The 23,390-nt window shown below is 37.1% G+C and overlaps 1 protein-coding gene across 13 annotated transcripts in view; it reads right to left on the bottom strand.

Moving 5' to 3' along the window:
- The window catches only part of XRN1 (5'-3' exoribonuclease 1), a 134,318-nt gene that overhangs the window by 11,911 nt on the left and 99,017 nt on the right, over positions 1–23,390 (bottom strand). For 4 of the 13 annotated variants that reach the window (XM_032264391.1, XM_032264386.1, XM_032264401.1 and 1 more), the window contains 7 exons: positions 16,383–16,444; positions 14,312–14,422; positions 14,035–14,157; positions 13,443–13,602; positions 10,527–10,708; positions 1,336–1,449; positions 1,138–1,240 (listed from right to left, as the gene is read on the bottom strand). In XM_032264391.1, the coding sequence (XP_032120282.1) occupies positions 1,138–1,240; positions 1,336–1,449; positions 10,527–10,708; positions 13,443–13,602; positions 14,035–14,157; positions 14,312–14,422; positions 16,383–16,444 (855 nt within the window). Of the gene's footprint in view, positions 1–1,137; positions 1,241–1,335; positions 1,450–10,526; positions 10,709–13,442; positions 13,603–14,034; positions 14,158–14,311; positions 14,423–16,382; positions 16,445–23,390 lie in introns of those variants that run through there. The other 9 variants (XM_032264410.1, XM_032264430.1, XM_032264387.1 and 6 more) reach the window with 8 other exon arrangements.

Below are 23,390 nucleotides of genomic sequence, written 5' to 3'. Positions count from 1 at the left end.
CCAATTTCCTATCTGGGGAGAGGGGTATGGCTGGCTACAATCTAAGAATAGGATGAGGAAAAGGGAACTTTTATTTAATCTCTGTATTTTCAGTCTCACATTTCATTCTCTACTCTGCCTGATATTCCCATACCTAGAGAGCTCCCCTAGAGAACACACTCCAGTTTTTTGCTTGCAGAACACACCTCCAGTCTGGCTGTCACAGAGGGGTAAAGGGGGTAGTCTCACTACTTCACACACAGACTTTCAACCAATCCCTCTCTTTTCAGTACATGCCTCATCATTAGTTTCTGATGCCTCCAAGTTCTGAACCAATCTGCTCATCATGCTCATTTGTAGTATCTTCTACAGGCACTTTAGCTTGCGGCTTTTAACTTTGCTCTGCTAAAATGGTTGCTTCTTCAGTTGTTTTTCTCAACACAAACTCTTTTCAAACCTCAAATCTGCTGATATTGCTCCTCTTTGTCCTCATATATTTACACTTTTAAAATCTTTTATTATTCAGTTTAATGAGAAGAGATAACTGCATGTGGTAAATTTAATCAGTATTATTAACCTTTCCGATGCTTATTGTGAGGATTAGATATTTAGAATTCCGGGAGTATTACCTGCAGTAGATGCAGAAAAGTGATTTTCTAAACTTAAATAAATTATTGGCTTTAAAACAATAATAAAGATATGGGGAAGCCAACTGCTATTAGAAAAAAGGCTGAGTGATTTAGAAAATCTCTGAACTTAAGATTTAGAATTATAAAATGTTAGTCTCAACAAGATTTTGGATATAGACTACTGCAAATAAGAAAATTCAGTCCTGAATAAATTACATGATTTTTTTTTTTAACCTTTTGGTGTATAACATAAACCCAAATTCATCTGCTAGCAGCTACTGGAAAATAAGGGCCTGCCCACTCAAAGAACCTCTTCTTACTACTCTAGCCATACCAGAGGCTGGAGGAAGAGAATGGTATTTCTAGATGAATTTACAGGCTCTGGCTTTAGGCTTTCTCACAATTTCTTCTTACATTCCTAGATATTTAAGTATATTTTCTGATTTTTTAAAAGTGATGCTGCTTTTTAAAAGAGCTTAGTAAAAATATCAACTCAATGACAAATACTTATAAATGAAAAACATCTTACCAGTAGCTTGGGGAAAAACTGGAGGAATGGTTCCGGGTGGTACAGCGGAAGGATAATTTGCAAATACAGGTGAAGGCAAAGGGAAATTCATACCTAAGGAGCCCTGTGGAAGTATTTAAAAGTTATAAGACAACACAATGCAAACTTTCTATAGAGTCTAATAAAAAATTTAACAGAGAAGTCATGGACAGTTCTTACCAACTGTTGTAAAGCAAAAAGTGCAGCTTTCTCCTTGGCTTCATTTTCAGAGTGGCACTGTGGCCCATGTACCAGTAAGCCATTAGATAATTTTACTTGGCAAATGGTCATTGTCTAAAAAGAGAGAATATATATGTCTATGAAATTCTCTGTCTAGGAAGTTGACCTCCTCCAGAGCTTAGTCAAAACAAGTAAAATACTTTTAACAAGAATTTTGAAAAGGGCTTTCGGTTTAAGTTTTGAACTGCCAGGCAAAAATTTTAGAGTTGTTGCCTTATCTTTCAGCATTTACAAAACAAAAAGCTTTCTAAAGCTGGCTGAAGGGTCAAGCAACTGAATGCAAATGAAAGTCAGCAAAATTTTTTTCTTTATAAAAGGGGTTGACAAACTATGGAGTTCTACCTCTTTTTGTAAATAAAGTTCTACTGGAACATAGCCCCATCTATTCTAATGATTGCTTTCACACTAACTGCAGAGTTTGGAAGTTGTGATAGAGACCACCTGGCCCACAAGGCCTAAAATGTTTACTACCTGACTCTTTACAGAAAAAATTTGCTGACTCATGTTTATACCATTTTTTACTTAAAGAAGTATTTTGGTAATATGCGTTAATTGCCAAAATATAAAAGATTCAGAAATTCTGATGTGTTTTCTACTCATATTTAAATTATAACTAATTATACTCTTTCTCTTTTATAAAAAAGCTTGTTTTGTTTTGGTTTACCTTAATTTTTGTTTTTAAATAGATTTAGGGGGTACAAATGTAGTTATGTGGATATACTACATACTGGTGAAGTGTGGACTTTAGTGTACCCATTGCCAATAGTATACATTGTAGCCATTTCTTTTTTTTTGAGACAGTCTTGCTCTGTTACCAGGTGCCAAGCTGGAGTGCAGTGGCGCAATCTCGGCTGACTGCAACCTCCACCTCCCGGGTTCAAGCAATGCTCCTGCCTCAGCTTCCCAAGTAGCTGGGACTACAGGCACGTGCCACCATGCCCAGCTAATTTTTGTATTTTTTTTTAAGTAGAGACGGGGTTTTACACTGTTGGCCAGGATGGTCTCGATCTCTTGACCTTGTGATCTGCCTGCCTCGGCCTCCCAAAGTGCTGGGATTACAGGCGTGAGCCACCATGCCCGGCCTCCCAACAGGTCATTTCTCATCCCTTATATCCCTCTCACCATCCCATCTTTTGGAATCTCTAATGTCTTTCATCCCACTCTGTATGTCCATGTTTAGCTCCTATTTATAAATGAGAACATGTGGTATCTGACTCTCTGTTTCTCAATTATTTCACTTAGGATAATGCTATTCAGTTCCATTAATGTTGTGGCAGGCCGGGCGCGGTGGCTCAAGCCTGTAATCCCAGCACTGTGGGAGGCCGAGGCGGGTGGATCACGAGGTCAAGAGATCGAGACCATCCTGGTCAACATGGTGAAACCCCGTCTCTACTAAAAATACAAAAAATTAGCTGGGCATGCTGGTGTGTGCCTGTAATCCCAGCTACTCAGGAGGCTGAGGCAGGAGAATTGCCGGAACCCAGGAGGTGGAGGTTGCGGTGAGCCGAGATTGCGCCATTGCATTCCAGCCTGGGTAACAAGAGCGAAACTCCGTCTCAAAAAAAAAAAAAAATGTTGCAGCAAGATACATGACTTCATTCTTTTGATGGTTGAACAGTATTACATAGTATATACACACACATACACATCCCACAATTTCTTTATCCAATCATCCATTGATGGGCATTTAGGTGGATTCCGTATGTTTGCTACTATGAATAGTGCTGTGATAAACATACAAGTGCAGGCATACTTTTTATGTAATGATTTCTTTTCCTGGGGTAGATAACCAGAAGTGAGATTGCTGGGTTAAATCATAGTTCTATTTTTAGCTCTTTGAGAAATCATCAGACTGTTTACATACAGGTTGTACTAATTTACATTCCAACCAACAGTGTATAAACACTCCCTTTTTGTTACATCCTTGCCAAAATTTGTTGTTTTTTGATTTTTTATTGATAGCCATTCTGTCCAGTGTGAGATGGCATCTCACTGTGGCCCTAAAATCTGCACTTCTCTGGTAATGTTGAACAATTTTTTCATATTTGTTGGCAACCCCTTGAGATGTCCTCTTTTGAGAAATGTCCACTTACAACCTTTGCCTATTTTTAATGCGGTCATTTGCTTTTTGCTTGTTGAGTCTCTTGTAGATTCTGGATATTATTAGTCCTTTGTCAGATCCATAGTTTGCAAATATTGTGGACTGTCTGTTGATTATTTCTTTTGCTGTGCAGAAGCTTTTTAGTTTAATTAAGTCCTATTTCTCTATTTTTGTTTTTGTTGCATTTGCTTTTGAAATCTTAGTCATAAATCTTTGTCTAGGCTGATGTCCAGAGAGTTTCTCCTAGGTTTTTTTCTAGGATTTTTATCGTTTCAGGTTTTACATTTAAGACTTTAATCCATCATGAGTTAATTTTTTTATGTGGTGAGAGACATGGGTCCAGTTTCATTCTCAGGCATATGGCCATCCACTTTTCCCAGCACCATTTATTGAATAGGGTGTTCTTTCCCAAGTGTATTTTTTGTCAACTTTGTTGAAGATCAGTTGGTTGTGAGTATGTGACGTTATTTCTGGATTCTCTATTCTGTTCCATTAGTCTATGTATCTATTTGTCTGTTTTTATACTGGTACCATGCTTTTTTGGTTACTAGAGCCTTGTAGTGTAATTTGAAGTCAGGTAATGTTGATGGGCCTCCAGCTTTATTCTTTTTGCTTGGGATTGCTTTGGCTATTCAGGCTGTTTTGTGGTTCCATATAAATTTTAGGACTGTTTATTCTAATTCTGTGAACAATGATGTTGATAATTTAATAAGCATTACACTGAACCTGTAAATTACTTTGGGCAGTATGGTCATTTAAATGATCTTGATTCTTTCTACCCATGAGCATGGGATATTTTTCCATTTGTGTCATCTATTATTTCTTTCATCAGTGTTATGTAGTACCTTTGTAGAGATCTTTTACTTCCTTGGTTAAATGTACTCCTAGGTATTTTTTTTTTTTGGTAGTTATTGCAAATGGGATTGTGTTCTTGATTTGGTTCTCGACTTGTTACTGGCATAGAAAAATACTACTGATTTTTGTACATTGATTTTGTATGCTGAAATTTTCCTGAAGTCGTTTACTAAATCTAGGAGTCTTTTGGAGCAGTCTTTAGGGTTTTCTAGGTATAAGATCATATCATCAGTAAACAGAGGTATTTGACTTCCTCTTTTCCAATTTGGATGCCTTTTATGTCTTTCTCTTGCCTGCTTGTTCTACCTAGGATTTCCTGTACTATGTTAAATAAAAGTGGCAAAAATGGGCATCTTTTTTTTTTTTTAATCTGTGGTTTTATTAAGTCTTCTGATCACACATAATTAAAAATTTGAGTATATCTCCTCTATTTTAATCCTTTTAAGTTGGCAAAAGCACTATTTCCAATCACAAATACGTAGCAGTTCTACAGTTTTATGTTTCTGAATGGCTGTTTAAAGACAACCCTAAATTATAACTTAGTTTGACTTAGATTATAAAGAATTCAAGAGCGAAGTTTAACTTGCTACTATTTTAAAAGCATGTGACCTTACAGATCATCTATATAAGTGATAAGTGTTATTCTTTATTTGATATTATGTATAAACCATACTAAAATGCCTTTCAATAAGTAAAAGGAACCATTTTAAATACAGGGAATTCTAATTAGATTGGCATAGTTAAGGCTAAAAATAGAGAGTTGACATTGATACCTGAGTAGCAATGTCTTCAACCCTTGCCTTTAAGAGGCAAATAAATATAAAACATGAGTGAATCTTGTTTGGTTCTGAGACAGTGAAGGAATTTCCCCGGTATTTAAATATATTCACATAACCAGTTATAGAAATCTTAATATAAAACCAGTCTCCAGTAAGTTTTAAGAGGCATTCTCCATCTTTGAAAAGTTGAACATTACCCAACAAAATATTCTGTCAGTCATTCATAAACTGAAATCTGGTGTATGAGATCTATGACATTATGGCACACGTAAAAAAGTCATGAGACATTTTTGTTTTATAATAAATAAGGCAGTGGCCAATTACTACTCATGAATAGCTTTTTTGAGATAAGTTATCAAGTCTGCCCTTTCTTTCTTTTTTTTTTTTTTTTTTAAAGATGGAGTCTGTCACCCAGGCTGAGTACAGTTGTGTGATCTCAGCTCACTACAACCTCTGCCTCTCAGGTTCAAGCGATTCTCCTGTCTCAGCCTTCTGGGTAGCTGGGATTACAGGTGTGCATCACCATGCCTGGCTAATTTTTGTATTTTTAGTAGAGACAGGGTTTTACCATGTTGGTCAGGCTGGTCTTGAACTCCTGACCTCGTGATCTGCCCACCTTGGTCTCCCAAAGTGCTGGGATTATAGGCGTGAGCCACAATGCCCAGCCTCTGCCTTCTGCTTAATGCCAGCAAAGATCACTTTTGTTCCAGGGATGTACTTCTTGGGATTCTACAAATACTCTATCAGGGTATCCTCTCCCCAGATAATGCCTTTGTTCTTATTGGCATCTGTGTAAGAGAATCCAATGGACTGACCTGTCTTCTGCCTGACAAGACCATGGAGATTAGGCTCAGTCTTGTGCCTGCCTCCCTTTTCCACAGTGTGGCACTGGGCACACTTCTGAACAAAAATCTTCTTGCCTTTCTCAACATCACCCATATTTAATTCTCTTTTTCGTTGCTAGTGCGACGAAGGTTCCCACTCAGGAGCTGGACTTCCCACTGTCTCAAAAGTGGGGATCTTTGTCTTGTTCCAGTTGTTAGGATGAATGCTTTCAATTTTTCCCCATTCAGTATGCTGTTGGCTGTGGATCTGTCATATACAGCTATTATTACTTTGAGGTATGTTCCTTTTATATCTAGTTTATTGAGGGTTAACATGAAGGGATGCTAAATTTTACCAAATCCTTTTTCTGCATCTATTGAGATGATCATAAGGTTTTTGCTTTTAATTCTGTTTACATGGTGAATCACATTTACTGATTCACATATGTTGAACGATCCTTGCATCTCTTTAATAAAATTCACTTGATGACAGTGTATTATCTTTTTGTACTGCTGGATTTGGTTTGCTAGAGTTCTGATGAGAATTTTTGCATTTACATTCTTAAGCAATATTGGCCTGTAGTTTTCATCTGTTGTGTTCTTGACTGCTTTGGTATCAGGGTAATACTGGCTTTGCAGAATTGAGGCTTTCCTCTTTCACTTTTGGGAACAGTTTCAGTAGAATTGGTACCAGTTCGTTGTATGTGTGGTAGTATTTGGTTGTGAATCCATCTGGTCCTGGGATTTCTTTTTGGTTGGGAAATTTTTTTTATTACTGATTCAGTCTCAGTACTTGTCATTGGTCTGTTCAGGATGTCTATTGCTTCCTGGTTCAATCTTGAGAGACTGTATTTTTTTACCCAGGAATTTAACCATTTTCTGCAGACTTTCTAGTTTGCGGTTTAGAAAGTAGTTTCTAATGATCTAGATTTCTATGGTATAGTTGTAATGTCTCCTTTTTCATTTCTGATTGTGCTTATTTGAATCTTTTTTCTTGGTTAATGTAGTAGTGGTATCTCAATTTATTTTTTCTTTTTCTTTTTGAGAGAGTCTTGCTCTGTTGCCCAGGCTGGAGTGCAATGGCACGATCTCAGCTCACTGCAACCTCCACTTCCCAGGTTCGAGATTGTCCTGTCTGAGCAGAGTAGCTGGGATTATAGACACACACTGCCGTGCCTAGCTAGTGTTTTGTATTTTAGTAGAGATAGAGTTTCACCGTGTTGCCCAGGCTGGTCTTGAACTCTTGAGCTCAGGGAATCCACCCACCTCGGCCTCCCAAAGTGCCAGGATTATAGGCATGAGCCACCACGCCCGGCCTGCTTTATCTTTTCAAAAAACAAACTTTTTGTTTCATTGATCCTCTTTATTTTTTTGGCTCAATTTTGTTTAGTTCTGATCTGATCATTGTTATTTCTTTTCTTCTGTTAGCTTTGCGCTGATTTATTTTTCTAGTTCCTTAAGGTGTGACTTTAGTTTAATTTGTGATCTGTCTTAAAAATAGTTTTTAAAAAATTCAATTCTTAGGCTGGGCACGGTGGCTCACGCCTGTAATCCCAGCACTTTGGGAGGCCGAGGCGGGGGGATCACAATGTCAAGAGATCGAGACCAGCCCGGCCAACATAGTGAAACCCCATCTCTACTAAAATATAAAACTTAGCTGGACGTGGTGGTGCGCGTCTGTAGTCCCAGCTACTTGGGAGGCTGAGGCAGGAGAATTGCTTGAACCCGGGAGGTGGGGGTTGCAGTGAGCCGAGATCCCGCCACTGCACTCCAGCCTGGCGCCTGGTGACAGAGCAAGACTCTGTCTCAAAAAAAAAAATTCAATTTTTTCAAAAGGCAGCAATTTTTATGTAATATTACTAACTTAATTCTGCATTCCATTTTTGTTCCCCAAATATTTGTAATTGTGGCAAAACACATAAAATTTACCATCTTAACCATTTTTAAGTGTAAGTTCAGTAGTATTAAATACATTCATATTGTTATACATCCATCATCACCATCCATCTCTATAACTCTTTTCATTATTTATTTTAGAGATGGGGTCTTGCTTTGTTGCCCAGGCTGGACATGAACTCCTGGGTTCAAGTAATACTTCCACCTTCCTAGCTGGGACTACAGGTGCACGCCATCATGCACCACTCATAACCCCTTTCATCTTGTAAAACTGAAACTCATTTTCCCTTTCTCCCAGTCTATGGCAACCACTATTCTATTGTCTATCTCAGTGATTCTGAGTATTCTAAATACCTCATATACTTTTCCAGGAAGTATGGAAATGATCATACGGCTTTGTCCTTCATTTTGTTGATGTCATATGTCATATGTATTGACTGCATATATTAAAACATCCTTGCATACCTAGGATGAATCCCACTTGATCATAATGAAGTATCTTTTTAATTCAATTCACAAATATTGTGTTGAGGGTTTTTACACCTACGTTCATCGGAGATATTGGCCTGTAGTTCTTATTTTTGTGGTGTCTTTCTTTGGTTTTGGTATCAGGGTAATACTGGCAAGTTTGGAAGTATTTTCTCTTCCTCAAGTTTTTGGAACAGTCCGAGTAGACTGTTATTAGCTGTTCTCTCAGTGTTTGGCAGAATTCAGTAATGAAAATATCAGGTCCTGGTCTACTTTGATGGGAGACTTTTTACTACTGCTTTCATCTTGTTAATGTTCTATTCAGGTTTTGGATTTCTTCATGGTTCAATCTTGGTATGTTTTATGTGTCTTGGAATTCATCCATTTCTTCTAAGTTTTCCAATTTACTGCATATAGTTGCTTATAATAGTCTCTAAAAATATTTTGAATTTCTGTGATATCAGACGTAATGACTCCTTTTCATCTCTGATTTTATTTATATGGGTATTCTCTCTTTTACAGTTTGGCCAAAGGTTTGTTGATTTTATTTTTTCAAAAAAAACAACTTTTTCTTTCATTCATCTTTTGTATTTTTAGTATCAATTCATTAATTTCTGCTCCAATCTTTATTATTTCTTTTCTTCTAATAATTTTGGGTTTGTTTCCTCTTGCTTTTCTAGTTTATTTTAAAAATTTGTATCAATTTTGTTACATGGATTTATTCCAGAGTGGTGAAGTCTGGGCTTTTCTCATATTCATCACTTGAGTTATATACATTATACCCAATTAAGTATTTTTTCACCATCTATGCTGCCCATCTCTCATCCTTCCAAGTCTCTGATGTCTATTATTTCACACTCTATGTCCATATGTACAAATTATTTATCTCCCACTTATAAATTAGAACATGTGGTATCTGTTTCTGAGTTGTTTTAAGGTAATAGCCTCAATTCCATCCATGATGCTGCAAAAGACATGATTTCATTCTTTTTAAATGGCTGAACAATATTCCATTATGTATATATATACTGCATTTTCTTTATTCAATCATCTGTTATTTCTTTGAAGTTTCTGTACTTTTTTGATGTAGGGATTTATTGCTATCATCTTCCCTCCTAGTACTACTTTTGCTGTGTCCCATAGGTTTTTGTACATTGTGTTCCATTTTCATTTGTTTCAAGAAGATTTAAAATTTCCTCTTAATTTTTTCATTTACCCAATGGCCATTCAGAAACATAATGTTTAAATTCCATTCATTTGTATAGTTTCCAAAGTTCCTCTTGTTACTGATTTCTAGTTTTATTCCATTATGGTCAGAAAAGATACTTGATCTACTTTTAATTTTTTGAATTTTGTGAGACTTATTTTGTGGCCCAACAGGTCTATCCTTGAGAATGTTCCATTTGTTGAGGAAAAAAATGTGTACTCTACAGCTATTGGATGAAATGTTCTATAGATAGCTATTAGGTGAAAGTTACTTTTAATAAACAATGGATTAATAAACATATGTTTATTTTTAACACACACACACACATATATGTATGTATGTTTCAGAGATAAGGTCTTGCTCTGTTGCCCAGGCTGGAGTGCAATGGCATAAACATGGCTCACTGAAGTCTTGACCTCCTGGGCTCAAGCCATCCTCCTGCCTCAGCCTCGTGAACAGCTAGGACTACAGGCTCACAACACCACACGTGGCAAATTTTATTTTTATTTGTAGAGATGAGGTCTTGCTATGTTGCCAGGCTGGTCTTGAACTCCTAGCCTCAGGCTATCCTCCTGCCTTGACCTCCCAAAGTGCTAAGATTACAGGCATGACCCACACTACACCTCGCCAATTTTTTTTGTTTAAATTTCGAACACAGTAAATATGGATATAAGTAAACAAAAGTTCTTTGGGGTCCTCCAAAAAAAGTGTGGAGTTTTTGAAACCAAAAAGTTTGAAAGCTGCTACTGTAGACCAAGGTCTCTGGCTCTATTAGTCTGAAGAATCTGGGCAGGATACCTGCTGCCCAGTTCCTCCCTGTCAGCCTCTCTTAGGGTTTCTGTTACATATAAATATTAGAGCTAGAGTAAGAAACATAAATCTATACTGCTCATAAAGTTAAGAAAAATAAGCCCCATTATATTTTTCTCAAAGATTTTCAACCAATTTATTAAAGCTTAATGTTAAAGAATTTATATAAATGGAACCATAGCATACTATACCTGTGGCGTCCTAAGAAAGGAGAAATCAGGTTGTGGCATTCCAACAAGGGAACAAATTCGAGAAAGTTCAGTTACTGGTGTGGATACAGGAGGGATCTGGCTGGGGGCGGGCCAACACACATTGTCCATCGACTGAACATTATGGTACTCATTAGCACTGTGAGGCTTGTTCACATAAGAGGCTATCAAAAAAGAGAAAAGAGTCTATCTGTATTAATAAAATCCTATCTCAAATTATGCACTTATTGTAGGGTTTTATATAAAAGTGGGCAGGAAACTGCTAAAAAGTGTAATAACAGAATTAGGATTCAGGTGCCTCTAGTTCCAATCCTGGACTCTAGCAGTACAACCTCCCATTCAAGTGACTGTCAGCTTACCTTCAGTGTCCCTCTGGCCACGCACCTTATAAATTTGGTTGAAAAGGTTGAGAAATTCAGTTAGCTGCTATAGAGACAACTGCATTAAAAAGACAAGTCTTCCATGAAGCACATATAAAGAACTATTTAGTAGTTCCTAAAATTATTGCGACTTCAGTAAAGATTTTTGGATGAGTATAACTGATTAATAATAAATTATTAAGATAAAGATTTAAAAACACGGTAAGTACCTAACTGTCAAAACCTTGAGCAGTTAATGACTACATGGTACTGTTACAGGTAAAATTTGAACAAACAAATGGCTTTCTTGTTTTGCAGAAGAAGAGAAAAATAAAACAACAAAAGAATGAATAAACAAATGGCTTTCTTGCGCTGAAGTACAATTAATCCTTAAGTTTTGAGTTTTGGCTTCAATCTCAATTCTTGCAATTCCACTTTACATTCTGAGACACATGGATGAATATTTTTGTTGCTCTGAAATCATATTTCGTAAAAGTTTTTTTGAAATTGTCTTCTGTTTTTATATGAAAGATAATTTTAAAATTGAGTGTTCACTTTCCTTATGATTAACAAACTCACTAACAGAACAAGAGCATACCTCATTGAAGAATTAATCCAAATTTTTTACTAATATAGATTAAAAAAGCAGTTAACTGTCTTACTCAAAGTCCCAGAGCCAGTTAGTTCTATAACAGGGCCTGGATTCTGAGCTAGTGACTCTAAGACTCTAAGGTCTATGAAGTTTTTTTTTTTTTTTTTTTAACTATACTGAAATAAAGTAAAACTTACTTGTTTTTGACAATGGGACCATCTTTATCAAATTTTGTCTTAAAATTTATTTGGTTCTATTTCAGGAACATGTCTGCCACTATAATAAATAATCAGTTTCCTAATACATTTTGGAATTTTTAATTAATTATTCCACTATTCACTGGAATAAAAGTGGGCCTAGGTTCTGCTTTTATTCCAGGTTTTTAAATTATTATTATTATTTTTTTAAGACAGAGTTTCACTCTTGTTGCTCAGGCTGGAGTGTGATGGCATGATCTTGGCTCACTGCAATCTCCACCTCTTGGCTTCAAGTGATTCTTCTGATTCGGCCTCCCAAGTAGCTGGGATTACAGGTACCTGCTACCACGCCCAGCTACTTTTTTATATTTTTAGTAGAGATGGGTTTTCACTATGTTGGCCAGGCTGGTCTCAAACTCCTGACCTCAAGCGATTCACCTGCCTTGGCCTCCCAAAGTGCTGGGATTACAGACGTGAGCCTCTGCACCCAGCCAATTCCAAATTTTGATCCTTGATACATTTAGAACTGCTTATTTCAAAAATGTTTTTTACTCCTCTGAGAAACTTCTGCCCATACCCACTTTTGTATCAGTCATTCTTCCTGGTTGCCTTTAGCAGATCATTACACAGACAAAATGCTGAAGTATAGAGGACACTCGGGGTAGCAACATATATGGTTGATATTTACTGAAATCCAGTTATGTACCAGATGTTATGTTATAGGCTTTACAGACTTAAGATTATGACCCACTTTCCTATATCTAACTCCAATAATGATTTTTAATTGATTTTGTAGATTTTTCTATTTTTTACAATGGTCAAGTTATTTTAACATAATATTAATATCAATTACTGGCACCTACAATGTTTTGGAAATAGTGCTAATTCCTTTATATTTACACGTTATATAATTATCACAAGTCATTTGCAATGTATTATTCTCATTTTATACATAAGAAACAAGATTTTAGAAAAGTTAAATAACGTATGTAAGTTACATGATCATTTTTTTTCCAGCAGCATTATTAGGCAGATACATGATCATTTTTAAATTACTGAGAAAAAAAGCTAGGATGTGCAAATTTTTTAAGGTTAGGATGTTTACAGAATGAATATCTGTAACACTACAATTAAGTAATCACAAGAAGACATTTAGTGACTATAAATCTATTGGTTACATGGTTATGGTTATATTATTATTGTTCTTGTTGTTTTGAGACAGGGTCCGTCTCTGCTGCTCAGGTTGGAGTGCAGTGTCGTGATCTTTGCTCACTGCAACCTCTGCTTCCTGGGCTCAGGCAATCCTCCCACCTCAGCCTCCCCAGTAGCTGGGACTACAGGCGCATGCCACCATGGCCAGCTAACTTTTGTATTTTTTTATAGAGGCAGAAACTGCCTCAGCTTCCCAAAGTTCTGGGATTACAGGCATAAGCCACATCTGGCCAGTTATATCACTATATAACTGAAACAAGTATAAAAATTACAGTTTTGAGAAAAAAAGTAGTTTTAGGCCAGGTGTGTTGGCATATGCCTGTAATCCCAGCATTTTGGGAAGCTGAAGTGAGAGGATCATTTGAGGCCAGAAGTTTGAGACCAGCCTGGCCAACATGGTGAGACATCATCTCTAAAATTAAAAAAAAAAAAAGAAAAAAAAAGTAGTTTGTTTATCTTTAAAAGTACACTATAAAAAGAACCAAATGAATTGAATTTTAAAAATGATATTATTGGTAACAGTACTTAGTTTACTTACCTAACTTCTTATTTTGTTTAGGCTGAGAGGGTAATCCATATTCATCTCTTCTATTAGAGGAAACAGGGATTTCATGACCAATCTGTTTCATTTCATTCTTATGGTCCACAGTGTTAGAGCAATCAATTTTTAGAATTTCTTTAAGCATCCGTGTTCCCTTCTTTTTGAAAGTGATTCACATGGAGATAGTGAGGGTGAAGAGAAGAAAGTCAACATTAGATCTATAGAACTTATTAATCTTTCTTAGTAAGAATTCCATTGTTAAAAATTAAGACACTAACATTCAGGTAGAAACTGAAAAAAAAAAAAAAAAAAAACCACTCACACTTCTGATATAGAAACAATACTTCTGCTTAACTTTTATCCCCAGTTGCCTAGTAGCAATGTTTGAAAAGTGGGAGAACTATGGTCTAAAGAGAAAAAGTATGGCTAAATTGCCCAGAGCAGCCTGGTTTTCCTCACAAGATGACAATAATGATGTAATATACCAGCCTCCATGAGGGAAAAGTGTTTGAACACTTGTATGGAATCTATTTGCATGGTCAACAGTCGAGAAATTACCATAGTAAGAAAGTTCCTACAAAATACGAACCATAGCAAATGACTGTGGTGACAAATGCTCTTCACTTGGAGGTCCCACATGATGAGATGACTGTACTTCATTTTCTTTGGAGATATTCAAAGATGCTAAAAAGTTCTCAATTCCAGAGTTAGGCTAAAAGAATAAATATTTTGGGCATGAAGATGAAAGTATAATACAACACACAAAAAGCTGAGTTTTATATACAAAAATGGTCATTCTATTTTTACTCAATCATCTTCCCAGGTGTTAAAGTTTGGGAAGAGAATCTGAATAAATAGTCTTTTACATTATCAATAGCATTTGGATAACCAGTCACAACCTTTTGGGTTTCTGAGACTTCTGGACTTTCAGTTCTGTTCAATAGCTTAATATTACATTTGGGAGGCCCTTCAAAAGTCTATTAAAAAGTAAGAATAGGCTTTTTGTGTAAATATATTTGTAGTTACTACATAATAGTGTTCTAAATAAATTGCCGCAAAACATTTTATGTGCTATTTTGCCTTTTATGTCATAAGAAAAGGGGGCCTATAAGCTTGGATGGGGAAAAATTACATCTTTATCTTCATTAACCTCTAAATGAGATTTAGCATTTTCTACAATTATGGATATAGGCAACAAACTACTTATATGATCTGTGTGTTTATATTCTCCCAAAATTCCTCTGTTAAAAGTCCTAACTTCTAATGGGATCACATTAGGAGGTGGGGCTTTTGGGAGGTAATTAAGTTTAGATGAGGTCTTCAGGGTGCAACACCCATGACGATATTAGTGTCCTTACATGAAGAGGAAGAGAATAGAGTTCTTTCTCTCCATTGTGTTAGAATATGAGAAGATGCATCATCTGCAAGCCAGAAAGGGAACCCCTACCAGACAAAGGCACTTTACCAGATTCTAACTGTATTTCAACATAACTGGTTTTCTTTTAAATCTTTTTAGCTTTAAAGACATTATTCTGCTACTGCCTTAATCTTGGACTTCCCAGACTTCAGAGATGTGAGAAATAAATGTTTATTGCTCAATATACCTAGTCTATGGTATCTTTATTATACAGCTCAAATCAACTAAGAAAACCACAACAGTTGTGATTCTAATTGTGTATCAGTATAACTGGTTTTCTTTAAAATCGTACATATTTTATTTTAGCATTAAGAATACTATTCTGAGAATAATGCCTTCGACAAAAGTTTATGGGCTTCACCAAAGACATCTATTGCACAAAAAGTTTATCAATCCCTTTTCTAGAATAAGGGAAATTCAGAGTTTCAAAAGAAGAGGGCCTTAAAAGTCAAGTAATTATACTATTTGGTATCTAAATATTAATGGGTTCCATTTACTGAGAACCTGTTATATGCCAAATATTCAATGAAGACATCTTTTATAAATATATTACTATAAGAGATCAATTTTTAAAAAATGTATATTAAAATATGACAGGCATAAAGTACACATCTCATATACTTGTCAAATATTTTAGATCAAAAATTTGTTATTATTTGATTATAAGATATATACATAATCCTTGTAAACAGCAGAGACTATATAAAGTAAAACATAAATAATCTCGGCTTCCCCCACACCAATCTAATTCCACAGAATTTAGCCTTTTAAGTTTGCTAATTTGTTCCATATACTTCAACTGTATACATAAATATATACTTCCATATAATATATACGTCTATTTGTGTGTGTGTGTGTGTATATATATATTTATATATATATGACCATATATATTGAGAGCAACTACAAGTGATTATTACTACTGTCATTTTTTTTTTTTTGAGACAGATTCTCACTCTGTTGCCCAGGTTGGAGTGCAGTGGCACAATCTTGGCTCACTGCAACCTTTGCCTCCCAGGTTCAAGTGATTCTCCTGCCTCAGCCTCCCAAGCAGCTGGGACTACAGGCACGCGCCACCAAGCCTGGCTGATTTTTTCTGTGTTTTTAGTAGAGGCGGGGTTTCACCATGTTGGCCAGGATAGTCTTGTACTCCTGACCTCAAGTGATCCCTACCTCCGCCTCCCAAAGTGCTGGGATTAGAGGCATGAGCCACCATGCCCAGCCAGGTGATTAACATTTTAATCTCCATTTAAAGAAGAGAAAATAGAAGCTATGAGAGAAAAAGTGAATTGCCTAAGGCCACTCAACTATTAAATGGCAGAATCAGGATTTCAGGTGCTTCTAGGGACTTTAGGTGTACAACCTCCCATCCAAGTGACTGTCAGCTGAACTTCAGTGACCCTCTGGCCATACACCATAAACATTTGGTTGATAAGATTGACAAATTCAGTCTGATGCTACAGAGCAACCAATTGCATTAAAAAGTTGGTAACTAGAAATTTGATTTTAAGGAAGCTTACTTGCTTATTGGACATTTTCTGGGACCGACACTCAGCTTTAGGACTCTTACACTCTTCTTTAACTAGAGACAAGAAAACAGAAATTTTCATAAATGGAAGAGCTTGCCACACAATTAAAACTACCAGATATTTATGATAGCAAGGCACTGTGTTAAAAATTCAGAGAATTCCAAGACACGGTCTCTGAACTTAAGGAATTTATAATATAGATAAGAGGGAGAAGAGACACTTAGATAATAATAGAGAAAATAGAAAGGTGGCATCTGAACTGGGCCTTGAGGGATGGTAGGTTTCCAAAGGGCAGACTAAGAAGTTAAGTATTCTGGGCAAAGGAAATAGTGGAAAAAAAAGACATGGAAGCAGAAAGCAAGGAATGTGTTTATGAAACTCTAAATAGACAAGTTCCACTGGAAGTTAAGGAGTAAAATGGAGCTTAAGGGAACTAAGGAAGCAGGTTAGATCATAACCTGCAAGGTACTGAATACTATGGTATTATTTTAAGTTGGTAGGCAATGTGCAACAAATCACAGAAAGGTTTTGAGCAGGTAGTAATCTGATGAGAACTGTGCTTTAGAATGATTAAAATATGACAATAGCCTATTGGCTAGAAAAAAGAATAGTACAAGACCAATTCAGGTAGCTATTTTAACAGTTTTGTTTAAGGGGAAATTAGGGGATGGTAGGAGAAAAGAAAAGAATGAATCTGAAAAATTCTAGGATTTGGCAAATGACAGGATGTGAAGATGAAGATAGGAAGGGATGAATGTGAGAGATTATTTTCATAGGATTTAGCAAATGATAGAATATGAAGAAGAATACGAGGAGCATGAAGTAGATCTGAAGAAGCACAAAAAGTATAGTTTGTAATTACTGCATAATATTCTATTCTATTGGCTATACTGGATTATATGGATCTACCATAACTTGTTTTTACCACTTTCTATCACTAGACTGTTCATTAAGCCACTCTGAAAAAGAAAAGAAAAAAAAATAACGGTGTATAAGGAGAGAAGAGGAAAATAGGAAGGAAGGAATATTAGAAGGAAGGAAGGAAATATTAAAAAGGAAAGAGAGGGTAAGGAAAGAAGCAGGGGAAGGGGAATAGTGAGGAGGGCATGAGGGAGGGAATGAGATCAGAGACGGGAAGGAAGGACAAAGGGAAGAAGGAAGCGTGAAAGAAGGAATACAGAGAGAGGAAAAGAGAAGGGGAGGAAAGGAAGGTAATGGAAGTAAGAAAGAGAGGAAGGGAAGAAAGTAATTTTACAAAACAATGGAAAAGAAAATGAGCTGACATGCATCAACACTAAACATTTGTTGAGACATACACAAAAGAAAACTAACTGGAACTTCACATAACTCAAATAGTTTACATACATTTATATAAATATTAATTTGAAGAAAAATCAAAATGCATTTGAAGTAAATATAAAATCTTTATGCTATATTTATCATTATCAGATTTATAGGGACATTAATCTGCATTTAACTTAAAGAGTAAAAGAAACCAAAATAACATATAGATACTGGTATTAAAAAAAGGTATGGTGCGGTGGCTCATGCCTGTAATCTCAGTACTTTGGGAGGCTGAGGCAGGCAGATCATGAGGTCAGGAGATCAAGACCATCCTGGCTAACACAGTGAAACCCCATCTCTACTAAAAGTACAGAAATTAGCCGGGCGTGGTGGTGCACGCCTATAGTCCCACATACTCGGAGGCTGATGCAGGAGAATCACTTGAACCTGGGAGGCAGGGCTTGCAGTGAGCTGAGATCGCACCCACTGCACTCCAGCCTGGGCAACAGAGCAAGATTCCATCTCAAAAAAAAAAAAAAAAAAAAAAAATGTATAGCAGTTACCAAACTGAACCAAAGTTAAAAACCTCAAAAATTTTTTTGAAAATAGCTTTTTAGAAAAATGTTTAAAAGATTTTATGACCTAAAATATATAAATACATAAAATACCATGCACATATAAAATATTGTAAGTTAGTCTCAGGGCTCTGCACTTGATATTTCCTCTACTGGAAAGCTCTTCAGCCAGTTTTGCATAGTTCATGCCTTCTTGAACCCTTTATTAGGGTCTGTGCTGGAATGTCATCTACTCAGAAAGGCCTTTCTTGTCAACCCAATTTATTTGTTTATTTTTTAAGACGGGGTTTTACCATGTTGGTCAGGCTGGTCTTGAACTCCCAACCTCAGGTGATCCACCCGCCATGGCCTCCAAAGTGCTTGGATTACAGGCGTGAGCCACCGCACCCGACCTTGTCAACCCAATTTAAAAGAGCAACCCTATCTCTCTATCCCTCTTAATCTGTTTTACTTTTCATCATAGCATTTATCATTACTTCAGAATATAGAATTTGCTGTTTACTTGAATAAAGTAAATAAAGTAGTTGAATAAATAAATGAATAAATAGTCATATTTTGAACATAAAGAATAATTTTATGAAATTTGGAAATACTTTGGTCAAGGGAAAAGAAATTATTACTGCAGGATGAAGATTCTCATTCCTGACTGTGCCTGAACATAGTACACACTATTGAAGAAATTTAAAGAGAGTATAAATATATAAATTATGTTAGATATTAACAACAAAATATTTGCACCTATTTTAAAGAAAAGCTTGCAATATAGTTTGGAGTATTTAATAGGCAAGTGTTTATAAGCAGAAAAGTAACTGGATCACTCTAAGATTTATCTCAAGTAGTTAGTGAAGGGCTATCAGCAAAAACGTCAGAATAAGGACCTCCAACAATTCTCTCCTCCATAAAAGAAACAAGAGAATGAGCATAAATGAGCAGAATTCACATTTTCAGAACTACAGAAATTAACCAAAGGCTTACAGCAATCTAGGGAGTGTTTATTCAAGAAAAACAAAACAAACAAACAAACAAACAAAAAACAGTGGGAACTTGAGTACCAGCAAGCCTTGCCCCCATGGACTGAAGTGCTTTGGAGCCCTAAATAAACTTGAAAGGCTGTCTTGGCCACAAGGATTACATGTCCTAGGGTTGAGCTGGTCTTGCAGCCTGTGGACTTGCTAGGCATGTGACTTACTGAGACTCTTGCTGGGGCAGCTAAGGGAGTGCTTGTGCCACTACTCCCCCAACCCCAGGCAACACAACTTGAGTCTCCAAAAGAGACCCCACTCTTCCACTTGAGGAAAGGAAAGGGTAAAGATGACTTTTGTATCTTGGATATCAACTCAGTTAGGCTTGTGTCAAAGTCATGAGACGCCATTCCAGGCCCTAGCACTCCTGGACGACATCTCTAGACATGCCATGGGCCAGAAGGGAACCTAGAGCCCTGAAGGGAAGAACCCAGTCCCGGCAGGATTCATCACCTGTTAACTAAAGAACCCTTGGGATCAAAATAACCAGCGGTGATACCAGTTAGTACCCATGTGCCTTGGATGAGACTCTGAGACCCAGCACATACCCACCTATGGTAACTATGATGAAAGAGTCCTTCTGCTTGAGAAAAGCAGAGGGAAAAAGTAAAGGAGATTTTGTCTTGCACCCTCAGATACCAGCTCTGTCAAGTGGGATAGAGCACCAAGTGGGCTCTTAAGGTCTCCACTTCCAGGCTGTGGTTCTTAGATGCATTTCTAGACCTGCCTTGGGCCAGAGGGAACCCCATTGCCCTGAAGGGTGAGTCCCAGGCCAGGCAGCATTCATCATAAGCTGATTGAAGGGCCCTGGGCATTAAGTGAACATCAGCAACAGTCTAGCAGTACTCCCCATGGACCTGTGGTTGGCGATGGCCACAGGGAAATACGCCTCAGCCTGCAGAAAGTGGAGGGAAGAGTGAGAAGGGCAGTGTCTCAAGGTTTCAGGGCCAGCTTAGCTGCAGCACAACACAAGGTAGATTTCTAAGGTTTCTGAATACAGTCCCTATCTCTTGGATGGCATCTCAGGATCCACCCAGGACCTAGGGAAACATACTTCCCTAAAAGGAAGGACAAAAGTCTGGCTGGTTTCACCACCTGATTATAGAGCACTAGGACCTTGAGCAAACACAGGCGGCAGCCAGGCATGGCAGGTGATGGGTGAGATCCAGGGCTGTGCTAACTTCAGTTCTGACCTAGTGCAGTCCCAGTGGTGGTGACCACAGGGGTATTTGTGTCATCCCATCCCCAAGCCCAGGTGGCTCAGCAAAGAGAGAAAGACCCCATTTGCTTGGGAGAAAGTAAAGGAAGAGAACAAGACTCTGCAAGAGCCATAGCATTACTGGGCTAGGGGTGCTCCATAATGTGGATACAGTTTAGAGCACAAAATCCAAGTCCTTTCAAATACTTGGACAGTGTTCCCAAGAAGGACTGCTACAAAGAAGCCCAGAGTTCAAAGACTATGTTAAGTATCTAACTCTTTAATGGCCAGACACCAATGAACATCAACAAGCATCAAGACCATCCAGCAAAAGATATGACTTCAACAAACTAAGTAAGACACCAGGGATCAATCGTGCAGAAACAGAGATATGTGACCTTTCAGACAGAATTCAAAATAGCTGTTTTGGTCAGATGCCTTGGCTCATGCCTGTAATCCCAGCACTTTGGGAAGCTGAGGTGGGAGGACTGATGGAGCCCAAGAGGTTGAGCCTGTAGTGAGACATGATAGCACCCCTGCACTCCAGCAACAGAGCAATATCCTGCCTCAAAAACAAAACCAAAAAATAAAAACAAACACCTGTAATCCCAGCTCAGGAGGCTGAGGCAGGAGAATCGCCTGAACCCAGGGGTGGAGGTTGCAGTGAGCTGAGATCGCGCCACTGCACTCTGCCTGGGCAACAGAGCAAGACTCTGTCTCAGAAAAAAAAAAAAAAAAAGGAAAGAAATATATCCAAATATAGTAATAGCTGGAGATATCAACATTCCACTTTCAGCATTGTACAGCCTTCTAGATGGTAAATAAACAATATCTGGAAAAACCTGAAGACTCCACCAAATAACTATCAGAACTGATACATTCAGTAAAGTTTCAGGATGCAAAATCAACATACAAAAATCAGTAGCATTTTTATACGTCAACAGCAAACAGTCTGAAAAAGATATCAAGAAAGTAATTCCATTTATAATAGCTACAGATAAAATTAATTACCTAGGAACTAACCAAAGAAGTTAAAGATCTCTACAATGAAAACTATAAAACACTTATGCAAGAAATTGAAGAAGATAAAAAAAGAGAGAAAGATATTCCAAGATTCACAGACTGGAAAAATCAATATTGTTAAAATGTCCACGTTACTCAAATGGATCTACAAATTCAATGCAATCCCGGTCAAAATACCAGTAATATTCTTTACATAAATAGAAAAAAAAAATCCTAAAATTAACATGGAAACACACACACACACACACCCCAGAATAGTCAAAGATATCCTGAGCAAATAGAAAAAAACTGGAAGAATCATATTACCTGACTTCAGGTCATACTACAGACCTATGGTAATGAAAATGGCACGGCAATGGCATAAAAACAAGCACACAGATCAGTGGAACAGAACAGTGAACCCAGAAATAAATCCACACATCTCATTTTTGACAAATGCATCAAGAACACACATTGGGGAAAGAACAGTCTCTTCAACAAATGGTGTGGGGAAAATTGGATAACCATGAGCAGAAAAATGAAACTAGACCTCCATCTCTTGCCATATACAAAAATCAAAATGGATTAAAGACTTAAGTCTAAAACCTAAAGTATGACACTACTAAAAGAAAACGTTGCGCAAATTCTGACACTGGAACTGGGCAAGGAGTTCTTGAGTAGTCTCCCACAAGCACAGGCAACCAAAGCAAAAATAAACAAATGGGATCACACCAAGTTAAAGAACTTCTACACAGCAAAGGAAACAATCAACAACCTGAAGAGACAATGCAAAGAATGGGAAAAAATATTTGCAAACTACCCATCTGACAAGATGGGTAACAACCAGAATATATAAGGAGCTCAAACAACTCTCTAGAAAAAAAATCTAATAATCCCATTAAAAAAATGGGCAAAGCTTCAAATAGACTTTTCTCAAAAGAGGTATAAAGGGTAATATGAAAAGATGCTCAACATCTCTGATTATCAAAGAAATGTAAATCAAAACTACAATGAGATATCATCTCAACCTGATAAAATAGCTTTTATCCAAAAGACAGGTAGTAACAAATGCTGTTGAGGATATGGAGAAAAGGGTACCCTCGTACACGTTGGTGGAGACGTAAATTAGTACAAACACTATGGAGAGCAATTTGGAGGTTTCATAAAAAACTAAAACTGGAGCTACCAAATGATTCAGCAATCTCACTGCTGGGTGTATACCCCAAAGAAAGGAAATCAGTATATTGCAGAGATTATCTCCACTCCCATGTTTGTTGCAGCACTGTTTATAATAGCCAAGATTTGGAAACAACCTAAGTGTTCATCAACAGGTGAACAGATAAAGAAAATGTGGTACATATACACAATGTAGTACTATTTGGCCATTAAAAATAATGAGATCCCGTCATTTGCAACAACATGGATCAAACTGGAGATCATATGTTAAGTGAAATAATCCAGGCACAGAAAGATAAATTTTATATGTTCTATTTGTGGGAACTAAAAATTAAAATGATTGAACTCATGAAGATAGAGAGTAGAAGGATGGTTACTAGAGGCTGGGAAGAGTAGTGGAGGGGTGGCGGAAAAGTGGGGAAGGGTAGTGGGCACAAAAAATAGATGAATTAAACCTAGTATTTTCTAGCCTAACAGGGTGACTATAATCAAATTAATTTAATTGTATATTTTTAAATAAACAAGAGAATATAATTATATTGTTTCTAACATAAAGAATAAATGCTTGAGGGGAGGATCCAAGATGGCCATTTAGGAACTGCTCAGGATTGCAGCTCCCAGTGAAAGCACAGAGGGTGAGTGGTCGCCGCATTTTTATTGCCCACAGACTAGGAAATTCCCAGGCGGAGGAGCTCCACAGGTCACCAGTGCGGCTGTGCCGGCCGGCGCCGCTGCTTTGCCC

Source organism: Sapajus apella, unplaced genomic scaffold, assembly GCF_009761245.1.
Source record: "Sapajus apella isolate SASKATOON/1434 unplaced genomic scaffold, GSC_monkey_1.0 scaffold4, whole genome shotgun sequence".
Taxonomy (NCBI): domain Eukaryota; kingdom Metazoa; phylum Chordata; class Mammalia; order Primates; family Cebidae; genus Sapajus; species Sapajus apella.
The sequence above is the reverse complement of the archived record's forward strand: the minus strand, read 5'-3'. Positions and strand labels throughout refer to the sequence as shown.